The sequence below is a fragment of the Bos indicus genome, chromosome 7 (assembly GCF_029378745.1).
Source record: "Bos indicus isolate NIAB-ARS_2022 breed Sahiwal x Tharparkar chromosome 7, NIAB-ARS_B.indTharparkar_mat_pri_1.0, whole genome shotgun sequence".
Classification (NCBI taxonomy): Eukaryota; Metazoa; Chordata; class Mammalia; order Artiodactyla; family Bovidae; genus Bos; species Bos indicus.
In genome coordinates, this window is record NC_091766.1 from 87,559,293 (window position 1) to 87,574,772 (window position 15,480).

At 34.9% G+C, this 15,480-nt stretch overlaps 1 protein-coding gene across 4 annotated transcripts in view; it reads right to left on the reverse strand.

The window, feature by feature from the left end:
- TMEM161B (transmembrane protein 161B) overlaps positions 1-15,480 on the reverse strand; it is a 78,335-nt gene that overhangs the window by 23,576 nt on the left and 39,279 nt on the right. For 3 of the 4 annotated variants that reach the window (XM_070794020.1, XM_070794019.1, XM_070794018.1), the window contains one exon: positions 10,094-10,250. Coding sequence is in view for 3 of the 4 variants with exons in the window: in XM_070794019.1 (XP_070650120.1) it covers positions 10,094-10,140 (47 nt within the window). In the remaining variant the exon portion in view is untranslated. Of the gene's footprint in view, positions 1-10,093; positions 10,251-13,678; positions 13,777-15,480 lie in introns of all 4 variants that reach the window. The other variant, XM_019965408.2, reaches the window with a different exon arrangement.

Genomic DNA, 15,480 nt, shown 5'->3' on the forward strand with positions numbered 1-15,480 from the left:
TACCTTTTAAAAACAGATCACATTTCCACTGTAAACAAGTTGCATGTAAACGGAAAGTTTTCCTAATCTGTGAAAGATTATATTCTTGGGGAACACTAACAATAACCTAATGTTTTTTCCTATTCAAATGATGAAAGTTATCACATCTAGTTTTCCATAAGAAAAGGCAAACAAAATACTCAAAAATCACATCATACTTTGCATTCTTGCTGCAGAGAAATCTAGAAACTCTAAGGTTCTGCTATAGAATAGATACTAAAAACTAAATTAAATAAAGTAATAATCCTTAAGAGCTACCAAATAAAATCCTCTTATAATAATCTGATCCTATCTTCAAATGTTTAAAAAAACCAACAAAATTTGATAAATTTTTAACTAAAACATTTTTTCATATTTTCTTTATTTTAGTTAAAGAGAAAAGAAACAAACCTAAAATTCTCTCAGATAAATAAAAGCCAAAAACTATTATGCAACTTTAAACCCATCCTATAAAATAGTTTACAGCCAGCCTCAACTTAATCAGACTGTGGAAAAATGATGACCAGATTTTTGAAAGCATAAAGATATTGGCTTTATTAAAAAAAAAATAAAAGCAAACAACAAAAACCTATTAACTAATCTTCTGATTAAAATAAAGCAAAACAATGAAAGTTAGCCTTATATTTTTAGATTCATAAGAAAAATTACCATTTCTTAGCTGAAAGAAAAAAAGTCATACTTGACTATAAATTAATAAACAAAAAAACAGTCCTACTTGTCACTTAAGTTCCCTATATAATGCTAGGTTTCTGACCTGAAAGGTGAATAATTTGACAGTATTAATGTCATAGAAGATCTCCAAAAGTTTGTTAAAGAATCAGGTTTTGACATACTATGGATTTTCCAAATTTTCAAGACAAAACAAGTACCTTGGCTCAGATTCAACAGCCCTGAGTCTGTTCCTTTTTCACTGGGAAACATGATATCTTACACAGTTCACTGCAGGGTTTAGCATTTCATTTTTCCTATTAACCTAAAGCAGAACATTTTTGTAAAGAATAATTTAGAATCGTTTAAGGAATTTAGAAGCTGCGACCAAGTCATGCTACTTTGCTATAGTTGTCTATTTCCTATAGCAAACAAGTACAGCATTTAATTTGTAGACCTTTACAAATCTACATACAGAACTGGATATTTAACACGGAAAACCTAAGAATTTACTTCAATTTAAACCATTCACAACTTTTTGATTTGTATAAAATCTGCATGTGTGGCAACCAAGGCAAATTAAATTTTAAAACATAGTCTTAAAAATATATGTCATGGGGTTTTGTACCTTAAACCATCCACACTGTGAAATACAAGCACTGTGGAAATGTGACTAACGATCCAGGTCTTTAACCAAATATAATAGGACGACTGAGCAGCTTTTCCATTCTTTGTAGAACAGCTTTCTTCTCACTTAAATTCAAGTAATTGACTCAGTATTACTCTGCAATACAGCTTATTCATAAGAAAAGGTTAAAAAAAAATCCATCAATTGTACAATATTTTAATTTTTAAAAGTTTTATTTCTACCAAAGGATCTCTGAATTCTGCAAGCACCATGTTTACCTTTATACTTTTATTCTTAAATGAAAATATATGCTTCGTATTATGAAATCAGTGGACACTTCTCCAGCAACTAAAACTTCATGGGTCATCACACAGGAAAGACAATCACTACACCTACTCCATCCTCATTGTAAGGCTTTCTTTACCCCTTACCTTCTACACAACATAAACCTGGCATAAATGGAAGCAGAACATGCAGACTTGGACAAAGTGTGGTTAGAATTACAAACTGGCAAGAGAGTAGAGCTGAGAATTAATATGGGTTTTGGAGTAAGACTGGAAGTAGGTGTGATAGCTTAGATGCGTGTACATCTCAGCTGAAGAAGGAAGCAGAGCTGATGACAAGAGATGAACCAGTTTTAAGTTCCAGGGTTCAAGATTTGAGTGTCACATGTTTTAAAAAAATCATTCTATTGTTTTTCAAAACTTTCAAGATTCTGTAAATACTGTAATTGTTGTTCAACACAAGAATGTCAAATAAAAACTGATGAGAAGGAAAAGGAACACAAAAGTAAGACAGTTTTCTTCCTCACTTTGAAGTGAACCAATTATTTAAGTTATATGTGTCTAATTTGCGGACCATTTTAACAAAGGCTATTTCATCAGTAACAACTGCAGAGAATTTCTGAATCGACTGATGTATGTGTGACTCTGGAATTAAGTGGAGCCATTGTCCTATGTAATCAATGGAGACATGTGTTTGACTAATAAGTAGGCACATACAATAAGAAAATAAAGAGAAGCCAGACAGAGGTCACTGCAGCTAGACTGTTCATAGGGTGTGAAAGGCATACCAGATATGTTATAACTAAGATAAAAGGCTATTAACAGACTCTTCTTTGGAGTTAATCTGGATATCAGGCATTTAATTCTGGTTTCCTGCATGCCATTGAAGGTAGCAGGTCATTTTCTCACATGCTACACGTTCGAAAGAAAATCATGTACCCAAGCATATACACAATTCTACTTTCCTTCTTCTTCCCTACCCGCTTTGAGGAGGGTCAAAGTTGGCAGAAAATAGCTTGGATTATAAAGCCCTTCACCACTTTCTGTCCTCCCTGGGATGGAGAGACGGCCAGCGACCAGATCCCTGCAGGGATGCTATTGTGTGGTGCCTTCTGCAAGTGCACTACTTCACACTGAGGAGAGCCAGTTCAGTGCTGAAGACTGCTTAGGACCTTTGCTCTCACATTATCGGGCATTACTGAGTGAAATGAAAGGTAAAAAATGTATTCACATAAACAATACTTTGAATAGCTATTAAGAAGTACATTTTTCTAATTTCTCTGGTAAGTAGACATTAAAGGCTGTATCACATTAAATAAAACTGGGTATCAAGATACGCATTTTACCATAAATTTGTCATAGCTACAAAACAAAGAGAATGAAACAAAACCAAGAATATATCATAATAAACAATATTTCAGAGAATATAAAAACTCACAGTACGAAAAAAGTAATGACATATTCAGCTAGTGCTAATTATCAAGTTATAATAGTTTTAGTACGTTTAATATGACGATGTCTAAGGATGCTGTTCATTCTGACTAAATGATTTTTCACTTATTTAATACTATAGAGCTAAATATTTAATCTGTTCTTCAATAAGTATACCACTGAATATCTGGGGGTCTTATTCAACTAACACACATGATCAGTATTTATACCCAGTACAATATAAATCTTGTGAAGATGTCAACTCTTAAGGCTTTGTTCTGGCTATTCTACTCTAAATTATACCTAAATCAACCCGAAAGAGTCAACAGAAGGATAGCACAGTGGTGCTAAATATCAAATCGCATCATTTATTTCAAATGGTATCCCCTAACAAGTTTAAAAGACAGTTCAGTGGTCACTGGCTGAAATAAAAAATGGAAAACATCTATTAATTCTCTTACTCCCCAACTCTGACTAAATAAACCACACAAGGAAGAAAGCAGAACTCCCCAAAACAAAGACTAGGAAAAGAAATGACAGTAGAAAAAAATTACAACAAATTTTGGAAGGCATTAAGTAAATGGACAAGTAGTAATTAATTTAGGCTTCAATTTTCTCTGTGTGAGATCTACAAGGCAAGGAACCCAGTGAGAAGAAAGCCAATTCATTTATAAACCATGGTACAAAAGTCAGGAACTAGAGACAGCAGGGACCTCTAAAGGTAGGCTTGCAAAACGTAGGAAAACAAGATGGTTGGTTGAATGACTGTATTAGTATAATTAGACTTTCTAGATCTTCTGTTTTGCCAACTTACAGAGATTAAGGTGATGGCTTTCCCCCAGTTCTGGCAGAACCCAGAAGAATTAAATTTTAAAGATATTAAACCAGAAAAGACTGGGCTTGGGGGTATTAGGTAAAACTTCAGGTGACAACGAAGAGCTGAGAACAGGGGCAGGGGGAGGACCCAGACATGTATTTAAATCAATGCCTGCACACTGAAAATGTTGAGTCTCTGAGCCTTCCCCAATCAGCTCTCATAACACTAGATGTCAGGCTTAGATCCCACATATGGGACATGGCCAGATCTTCACTCAATTAGCCACTAAAAAGCCTACCAATCAACAAGCTCCAGCCATCTGCAAGAAACTTCCAATTTTTAACCCCTCCTTCCAAATATAAACGGATACTCAAAGACCATAAGACATTCCAGAACAATCTTGAACATGACAGTGATTAAAACAAAAAGGGAGGAAGAGGGAGACTCAGAAAATAAATAATGCAAGGTGCAAATTTAAGCATAAAAGCTATTAATGTTCTTAAAAAGATATTACACAACCATGACACACAACTGCTATGAAAATGGAGCTTTCAAAGAAGTCTTAATTTTTTTAAAAAAGTTGATATAAAAATTTAACAAAAGGGTTAAAAGAGAAAAGTAAGAGAAAAATCAAGAAAACTGTATAAAATAAATGGAAAGGGAGAGATAAAAGTTAAAGAATCATTCAAAGAAATCCAACATCTCACTAACTAGAGTTTCTTTTTTACACTGTAGGGAGTCCTGGTCAGGGAACTAAGACCCTGCATGCCATGCGGCATGGCCAAAAAAAAAAAAACCCCACATAGAGAAAACAAAATAGTGGTTATGAAAGGGGAGAAGGGAGAGGGAGAAAATTAGAGGTATGGGATTAGGAGATACAAGCAAACTACTATGAATAAAATAGATATGCAACAAGGATATAGCTGTTAACCAAACGCGGTTCAAGCCCACTCAGGGATGTGTTTCATCCTTTGGGTTTCTTTGGTGGCTCAGAGAGTAAAGAATCTGCTTGCAATGCAAGAGACCTGAGTTCAATCCGTGGGTTGGGAAGATCCACTGGAGAGGGGAATGGCAATCCACTCCAGTATTCTTGCCTGGAGAATTCCATCAACACAGGAGCCTCATGGGCTACAGTCCATGGAGTCGCCAACAGTCAGACAAGACCGAGTGACTAACACTAATCTAACTAACCTAAGGATATATCACATGGCACAGGGAATCATAGCCAGTACCTTATAACAACTTTTAATGGAGTATAATCTGTAAAAATACCAAATCACTATGCTATAAATATGAAACTAGTACTGCATATCAGCTATACTTCAGTTTAAAAAAAAGAAGAGATGTATCTGAACTACTAAGGTTTAGAATTCTACAGAGAGTTTAGCTTCTATACAATAAAAATAGAAAACTGTTTGAGGAGGGTAATAAGAGGTCCAATCACACAAAATATTCTTAGACACTAACTTCAACAATCCCAGAGTCAAGAAATGACCATATTTTCCCTCTATTTTGTTCATTTGACTTCCTAATTTCTTCTTCTATATGAATCTGCCAAGCACAAGCAACAACTTTCCCAAGCACCACTATCAGAATGGTAACTTCTCTGTGTGTGTGTGTGTGTGTGAGTGTGCACATAGGTTCATGCATTTAAAATAATTATTGGGCAAAATTTCAAACTCCAAATAGAGTATATTTTATGATTTCTCAAAAAAAAATTATCTCCATATTTAGAAAGAAAAGAAGGAAAGGGAAGGAGGACAAAGGTGCAATAATATCTAAAATCTAAAAAACACCATTATCATGTATTATTTAAACATGAGTAAGGAATGGCATCCGGTCCCATCACTTCATGGGAAATAGATGGGGAAACAGTGGAAACAGTGTCAGGCTTTATTTTCCTGGGCTCCAAAATCACTGCAGATGGTGACTGCAGCCATGAAATTAAGACGCTTACTCCTTGGAAGGAAAGTTATGACCAACCTAGATAGCATATTCAAAAGCAGAGACATTACTTTGCCAACAAAGGTTCGTCTAGTCAAGGCTATGGTTTTTCCTGTGGTCATGTATGGATGTGAGAGTTGGACTGTGAAGAAGGCTGAGCGCCGAAGAATTAATGCTTTTGAACTGTGGTGTTGGAGAAGACTCTTGAGAGTCCCTTGGACTGCAAGGAGATCCAACCAGTCCATTCTGAAGGAGATCAGCCCTGGGATTTCTCTGGAAGGAATGATGCTAAAGCTGAAACTCCAGTACTCTGGCCGCCTCATGCGAAGGGTTGACTCATTGGAAAAGACTCTGATGCTGGGAGGGATTAGGGGCAGGAGGAGAAGGGGACAACAGAGGATGAGATGGCTGGATGGCATCATTGACTCAATGGATGTGAGCATGAGTGAACTCCGAGAGTTGGTGATGGACAGGGAGGCCTGGCGTGCTGTGATTCATGGGGTCGCGAAGAGTCGGACATGACTGAGCGACTGAACTGAACTGAAGGAAAGCTGCAGAGGGAAGGCGCCAAGATGGCGGAGGAGTAGGATGGGGAAAACACTTTCTCCCCCACAAATTCATCAAAAGAGCATTTAAACGTCGAGTAAATTCCACAAAACAACTTCTGAATGCCGGCAGAGGACATCAGGCACCCAGAAAAGCAACCCAACTCCTCGAAAGGAGGTAGGAAAAAATATTAAAGACAATAAAAGAGACAAAAGAGGGAGGGACGGAGTTCCGTCCCTGGAAGGGAGTCTTAAAAAGAGAGAGGTTTCCAAACACCAGGAAACCTTCTCACTGCCGAATCCGTGCCGAGCTTTGGAAGCACAGAGGACGACATAACAGGGAGAAGAAATAAATAAACAATTAAAACTCGCAGATTGCGAGCCCTACGGTAACTCCTCCAGCGGAGAAGCAGCGCAGACGCCTGCATCCGCCATTAGCAAGCGGGGGCTGGGCAGGGAGGCGCGGCGCGGGCTGCATCGCTGAGAGTAAGAATCTGGCCTGAATACCCTGAGCACTATCTGAGCGAAATAATTTGGGCTAGCAAACCAGACTGTGGGATATCTACCATGCGAAAAGCCAGCCCTAACCTAAGACACCGCCAGCCCGCGCACGGAACAAAGGACTAAACAGAGGTAGCCGGCTGCAAACCTTCCCCCTCCGGTGACAGGCAGCCAGAGCCGGAAGGGGGCAATCGCAGCCCCAGAGAGACATTATCTATAAAACTGGCTTCTTTGCTAACTAAAACTTATTGGGGGTCTGGACGGTCAACATCTGCCTGAGAAGGTGCACCGGTTTTACACCCAGATAACCAAGTGGCGGGGAGGCGATAAGTCGCAGCATTGGCGCTCGCCAAACACCTCATCACCTGAGCTGCTCGGACCTGGGAAGAGCACAAAACGCAGCCCCAACTGAGTCTGCGCCTCTGAGGACTACCTGAGTGCTTGAACCTGAGCGGCTTGGACCTGGGAGGTGCATGCAACCCAGGGCCAGCCTCGGATTGTTCCCGGCGGAACAACCTAGAGCCTGAGCAGTGTGGGCAGGGAGGCTACACGCGCCGTGAGCAGGGGCAGACCCAGTGTGGCTGAGGCACTGCGAGCGCACGCCAGTGTCATTTGTTTGCAGCATCCCTCCCTCCCTCCCCATAGCGCGACTGAACAAAGAGAAGAAATACAGCTCCACCCACCAGAACACCGACACAAACTTCCCTAACCAGGAAACCTTGACAAGCCACCTCTACATACCTACACACAGCGAGGAAACGCCACAATAGAGAGAACTCCACAAACTGCCAGAATACAGAAAGGACTCCCAAACTCAGCAATTTAAACAAGATGAAGAGACAGAGGAATACCCAGCAGATAAAGGAACAGGATAAATGCCCACCAAACCAAACAAAAGAGGAAGAGATAGGGAATCTACCTGATAAAGAATTCCAAATAATGATAGTGAAATTGATCCAAAATCTTGAAATTAAAATGGAATCACAGATAAATAGCCTGGAGACAAGGATTGAGAAGATGCAAGAAAGGTTTAACAAGGACCTAGAAGAAATAAAAAAGAGTCAATATATAATGAATAATGCAATAAATGAAATTAAAAACACTCTGGAGGCAACAAATAGTAGAATAAGAGAGGCAGAAGATAGGATTAGTGAATTTGAAGATAGAATGGTAGAAATAAATGAATCAGAGAGGATAAAAGAAAAACGAATTAAAAGAAATGAGGACAATCTCAGAGACCTCCAGGACAATATTAAACGCTACAACATTCAAATCATAGGGGTTCCAGAAGAAGAAGACAAAAAGAAAGACCATGAGAAAATACTTGAGGAGATAATAGTTGAAAACTTCCCTAAAATGGGGAAGGAAATAATCACCCAAGTCCAAGAAACCCAGAGAGTCCCAAACAGGATAAACCCAAGGAGAAACACCCCAAGACACATATTAATCAAATTAACAAAGATCAAACACAAAGAACAATATTAAAAGCAGCAAGGGAAAAACAACAAATAACACACAAGGGAATTCCCATAAGGATAACAGCTGATCTTTCAATAGAAACTCTTCAAGCCAGGAGGGAATGGCAAGACATACTTAAAATGATGAAAGAAAATAACCTACAGCCCAGATTATTGTACCCAGCAAGGATCTCATTCAAGTATGAAGGAGAAATCAAAAGCTTTTCAGACAAGCAAAAGCTGAGAGAATTCTGCACCACCAAACCAGCTCTTCAACAAATACTAAAGGATATTCTCTAGACAGGAAACACAAAAATGGTGTATAAACTCGAACCCAAAACAATAAAGTAAATGGCAACGGGATCATACTTATTAGTAATTACCTTAAACGTAAATGGGTTGAATGCCCCAACCAAAAGACAAAGACTGGCTGAATGGATACAAAAACAAGACCCCTACATATGTTGTCTACAAGAGACCCACCTCAAAACAGGGGACACATACAGACTGAAAGTGAAGGGCTGGAAAAAGATTTTCCATGCAAATTGGGACCAAAAGAAAGCAGGAGTCACAATACTCGTATCAGATAAATTAGACTTTAAAACAAAGGCTGTGAAAAGAGACAAAGAAGGTCACTACATAATGATCAAAGGATCAATCCAAGAAGAAGATATAACAATTATAAATATATATCCACCCAACATGGGAGCACCGCAGTATGTAAGACAAATCCTAACAAGTATGAAAGGAGAAATTAACAATAACACAATAATAGTGGGAGACTTTAATACCCCACTCACACTTATGGATAGATCAACTAAACAGAAAATTAACAAGGAAAAAAAAAAAAAAAAACATGTATCTATAAAGTTCACTAAAGCAAAGCACAGTAAAATGAGGTATAGCAATAAAAGGCATTAAATTTATCAAATAAAAAAAAATAATAAAGTGCTGAAAAATTAAAAAAAAAAAATAAAATCAGTTTGTCAATATCTACAAAATTATCTTGCTGGGATTTTGATTGGAATTGAATTAAATCTGTAGATCAAGTTTGGAAGATCTGACATCATGACAGTACTGAGTCTTTCTGTTCGTGAACATGGAGTGTCTCTCAATTTATTCAGTTCTTTAATTTTGTTCTTCAGAGTTTTATAATTTCTTCATGTTGACTCATACATACATTGTTAGATTTATACCTAAGTATTTCATTTTTGGATGCTAATGTAAATGACATTGTGTTTTTAATTTCAAATTCTACTCTTTCATTGCTGGCATGTAGAAAAGCAGTTGACTTTTGTATATTAACCTTATACCCTTCTGTCTTGCCATATTTGTTTATTAGCTACAGAAGTTTTTTGTTAATCCTTTAAGATTTTCTATATAGATGATTGCATCATCAGAAAACAATGTTCTATTTCTTTTTTCTCCAAACAATTTCTTTGTTTTCTTGCGTGTGTGTTTAGAAAAAAATAAATAAATAAATAAATAAACAGCAAGAAAAAAAAAAAAAAAGGAAAGCTGCAAAGAACTACCTAAAAGAGGTGAAAGGGGCTCCCTCTGTGACATGAGTCAGACAGGAAAGGAAAGGGAGGGAACTGCTTTCTTTCCTTGTATTTCACCTTTTAAACTATCTACCTCCATTAAAAAATTTTTTTTCCAAGTATATAAAGAGGATTTCAACAAAGAAACATTCTCTAATGATCTAAAATCCTTTCTAAATCAGAGACAAGATCTAATAGTGTTAGCTGTAAAAGGAAAACAAATTCATAAATTAATATTAATGATGTTTTGAAGGATACATTGCAAAAGACAAAACAAGCAGGCACCAGACTAAGCTGATATTCATTTCTTGTGTGGGCTTCACAAAACTGTAGTAGACTTCAGTTACTAGATAGACAACTGTAGCAGCCACTGTGAAATCCACCAGCCACTGGTATTCTGGAAAGTAATGCAATGCTGAAAAATAAAGGTTTAAGAAAGAAAGTTTTACTTAAACTGAAAAACAGCTTTAGGAAGATTTATCTATAATTAACTTCAAATGTGAGATTTTATTGTTTGATGATTTGCCATGTGCAAATATGAGAATCTAAAAATGTGAGAAATAGATTGAGAATACTGCCATCCAAAACTAAACTTTAATACATTGTAAATTAAATAATAAAACTGAAATGATTACCAAAAATTATTTAAATGGTTGTTAAAAATATGATTGCAAAATGAGTTGGTATTTTTTTAAATGATTAGCTTTCACAGAAATTATAAATTATTACTTGAAAAAAAAAAGAATCTGAGCAATAATATTTTAGCTTTAGAATATAACTTGATAGAGTATTATACAGATTTACTTATATTCATTTCTATGAAACAAGAGAGTTGGACTTCATGTCACATTTTACTAACCTTACTAATGGAGGATTAATAATTTTGTGAGTTACTGCAGGCTAAAATAATAAATTAAGTAAATACACTTTTTATTCTCTAGAAGAAAAGTTCAAGAAATGCCTGTCAACTCTCCATAAAACCATACTCCTTCAACAAACTATTCCAACCTTAAGGGTTGACATTAAAATTAACACTGTCTCAAAGTGTAATTCCATTCCCTTTTCTTGGATATTCTGGTTTATTTCTGCCAGAGAATAGTCTCAAAGATCAATATCATTTTGCAAAAGACCTTCTAGAAATGTGGAAATATATCATGTACCAGAACACCATTTCCTATGTTCTCACTGGCACATAATAAAATGATCTACATTACTCCGGGAAAATTTTAGTTGTAATATGTAACACCTGAGGATATTTTAAAATCCGAATTTACAAAAAAAAAAAAAAAAAGACTTTTAAAAACAAAGTACCACTCAAAATAAGAGTTATTTAAAATATAAAAATAAACTAACCAAACTTACATCTTCATGAGGTGACAGCAAAACTTCCAGTTCCTTTCATAATTAGGTATATTCTTTATTCATGTCAATTTAACACACTTACTTTGCCTTCAAGCTATTTTAACTGCTTTAGGTTTTTTGTTGTAATAGACCTAATAACTTCTGAACATCAGTCTGAAAGATTTACCCTAAAGTACTTGAAGAAATCCTACTCTGTAGAACCCTCTCCTCCCCTGTAGTCATTCAGTTGAACTTCTTAAATAACTTTCTGGAAAGACGGCAGAGAAATGGAACAGACAAAGACCTGTTTATCTAAAGATAAAGTTATTTCAGTTTTTACTAACAAAAGTTAAAGTAAATGTTCTAATTCTCCATGCCTGCCCACATTCACACAGGCTTCCCCCAGGGAACTCATTCATAGCAAACAGACAGGTGACATTCAAATGTTCTTATGTCCTTTAAGAGATTTGTCTAACAGATAGCTAACACAAACTGAAAGACTTTTAAGATAGTTATTGGGCTATCAATAATACATACATTCAATAAAAGAACAAATTATATATATTCTTGGTTATGTATATAACTCAAGTATTACATTCTTCTTTCTGTATTCAATAATGTAATTATATACATGTATATACATATATTCTCTCAATAGAATATTGCACTAAAAACCGAGAATTCATCAATTCCAGTGATTTGTATTAGCCTCCTGAGAGCACCTAAAAGGCAGGTAGAAAACCCTCTACTTTTACCTAAACAGAGACACAGAGCATGCATTCACAAATGATTATATAAATATAAACATAAATAACATCTCTATTACTGATTAACTAGAATAATCTTGATGTTACATGATCAGTTATTTAACAAGTACGATTTGCAATTATTGCTCAAAATTGTAAAACAAAATACTGAATAAGCTGAAGGCACATTACCCCTAACTTCAATTTTTTAAGTTCATTAAGTAGCCTAATTCTCGCTAAATGTCTCTACCACATTCAGAGTTATTTAACTCCTCTATCTAACAAGTTGAAAAAAAAGTCAGTAATAGTTACATACCTCATAGAACTGTGAGGGCAACATAATACAAATAAAGCACTTGTAACAATGTCTGATAAGTAGTCAATTTAAACTATTATTAAGGTTGATTAGCTGATAATTATCCATTACACATCAGTTATTAGTAAGAACAGCAAAATTCTGTTTTAGAAATCAGGAAACGTGTATAAGTATTCTTGTCCAAGTACCCACACCTATCAGATTAACAAAACAAATGGGATAACTAATCAAAAAGTTCAAGTGCTTTTACATGTTTTAAATATTGCATGAAAAACAGTTAAAAAGAAAAAAAGGGGGATGAGGTAACCAGTCTCAATAGTCTGAATAACACTAGACAACTAACGTATATTGTTCATCACTGACACTTTGTAGGAAACCCTTTCCATACATATATATACACACATACATACAATCCTGTAAATGAAGCATCAACTTTCAAATGTAATGAAGGCACCTTGTTTCACAAAGTAATTCTTTATGAGATGTGAAGTGACTCTATTAAGATTTTTCTGTGGTGGTGTGATTTAATCCAAGAAGGACCAAATTACATAAAGATATACAGCATTACCAAAATTATGTTTAAATGTCATTTTAATTTCTTATCATATAAAACTGTAGTTCTTAAACCTAGTCAAAAAATCAGAACCATGTGGAATACTTAAAACAACACAAATTCCCAGAGTCCCAGAAACCATTGTAGATTTACTGAATCATCAAGGGTAGGTATAAGAGAATCTTTATCTTTAAAGAGCTGCTTAAGTGGTTCTGATATACAGCCAGGTCTGAAAACTAGTGTTCTAAACATATCACCTTAGATGCTTTTCTCTTATAGGATTTGAATAATTTCATATAAATTTCACTTTAAATTTAAAATCATTATAGTTATTACATAATTTTAAACACTAATATACAGGGGGAAAATTGAGTAACTTATTCAGAGATATCCAATAAAATCTTGAATAAGTAAAGTTTTCTATTTCTAATCCAATTCATCATCCTAAAACCATTTTCCTTTCTACTAAGTGTAACATAAGGTTGAATTGCTTTAAATATAGGTAGTTTAATACAAACATACAGATGCCTTTCTACAAGCAACATTATAAAACATGAAAACTGATACAGATGGCAACTTAGAATTTGAGATAGTAAAAACGGTAACCTCAGCATTTACAAAAACTGTGTAACAAACTTGCATAAGACGGCCTCTTCTGAAAAATGGGGAAAAATAAGGCTTACTATAAGTTAGGTGGATAGAAAAACAAATTCAATTCAGATGAAGTCATTTTGAGCTTCTTAGCTCTGAAAAAGATTTCAGTCTGTATAATGGACTTAATGATTAGGAAAACAAAAGAATCTAACAACAAAAGATAAATTCAAGTACTTTCACTAGCATAATATAAAACTGAGATTTACAGAACACTTTACCCAGATTTCCCTTACCTAAAGTATCCACTTCTGTAACTGACTTTGTTTCTAGATGGAGATCAATATCCTTTGGAATGGTTAGTGGCTTACTTTCAATGTGACCATTATATTTCCTATAAAAATCAGACAAGTGACACAAAAAACAGGTTACCCTCACTGTTATTCAAGTGTTTGTATCAAACTAACTACAAATGAGGTTATATATTTCACAGCGAAAAAGAGGCAGAAGTTCTCATATTTTATCAAAAAGGAGGTAAGGCACTAAAAAGTAGATTTCAAAAGGGGAACTACAAAATATGGATGTAAATTATTAAGAGAACACACAGATTACCAGAAGAGTTACCTATACTAGTGACAGAAACAAAACCTTGACTGCTAGCTTACCATCTCACCCCTTTTTCCTGCTCTCTTCTGGGATTTAAAGACAGCCCTAACATCTCGTTCCTGAGGCACACAAGTAAAAGGAAATGAAGACAAAATGCATTTCACTCTGAAATTATACACATACACACATACATACATATACACAGACCTGTAGCTATAAACAAATCAGAACTGAAAATATATATGAAGATTTATTTGCATGAGAAATTCAGAAACGTACAAGGCCAGTTCAGAGCTGCTCTTACAAAGAATCACGGGTGGAGGAAAACAAGAGAATTCTTCAGGTGCATGTGTTTTATTTCCAAATTTAATTTTTAAACACAATCAAACATAAATCAAAAGCAATAAACTAAGTTTCAGTAACAATAATTATAACACCAAGAAATGACTTTGTATTTATCCTTTAATAAGTATAAACTGAGAAAACCTCAATAAAAATTTTAATTCATGTCAATAAATCAAATAATAACTACTGCTACTAAAACAGGATAGTGCTGTTAATGTATCTTTTTGTAAATGTAAAGCATTTTCAAAATATAAAAATTATTATAAAAATAACAAAATTATTGGATACAAGGCATATAATAAAAATTCAAATGTTTATAAAATAAATACTATACTACCTAAGCTCACAAATGTTGACCATGGTAGTTGTGAGAGGCAAATGCAGAGTAGTTAAAAGGAAATGTAGAAACTAAAAATTGACCTGGATTAAAATTCTGACTCTAATAGCTATGTGAACTCGAGCAATTCATTTAACACCTCTAAGCAACACCTTCCTTACTAGCAAAATATAAATTAATAATGAATATTTAGGGTTATTGCATGGATTAAACAAGACTGCATAAAAGTGCTTTGAAATTTTTAATATTTGACAGAAATATTTTATTAAAGAATGTAACCACTGGAATACAAAGAAGGAGGATTTACACTTAATATTCCAATGACCTTCAAGGTGTATTTGTAATGATAAGTGAAAAAGAAAATCGTGGCCAAATCAGAAAAGACAAGACTTTTCAAACTTCCAATTTCAAATAATCATTAATGTTCAAAAAAACTTTTCAGTCTCTATAAATCTATTCACCCACATTAATATAATTTTTATGATATACACGAGGAATTGGTGATAATGTTGTCACCAACATTTTAAAATATATTAGAATCACAGATTCAGATCCTAAGACGTTCTCCCCAGTTAAGGAAACTAAGGCCCATTTAGAGAGGCTAACTGACATATACTTTCTATGAAGATTCAATATAAATAAGGACATAAAATTTTAAAGCTGGAAGAATCTTTCAAAATTACTGTTTGGTCCTTCTCCTTCACAGATGAGGCTGCTGGAGTCTATTCAGTGAGGTTTATTAATAGGCAATTTTCTTCATAAACTTTAAATATAATATTTAAGAGCCTGTACAGGATCTAAGAAGTTACA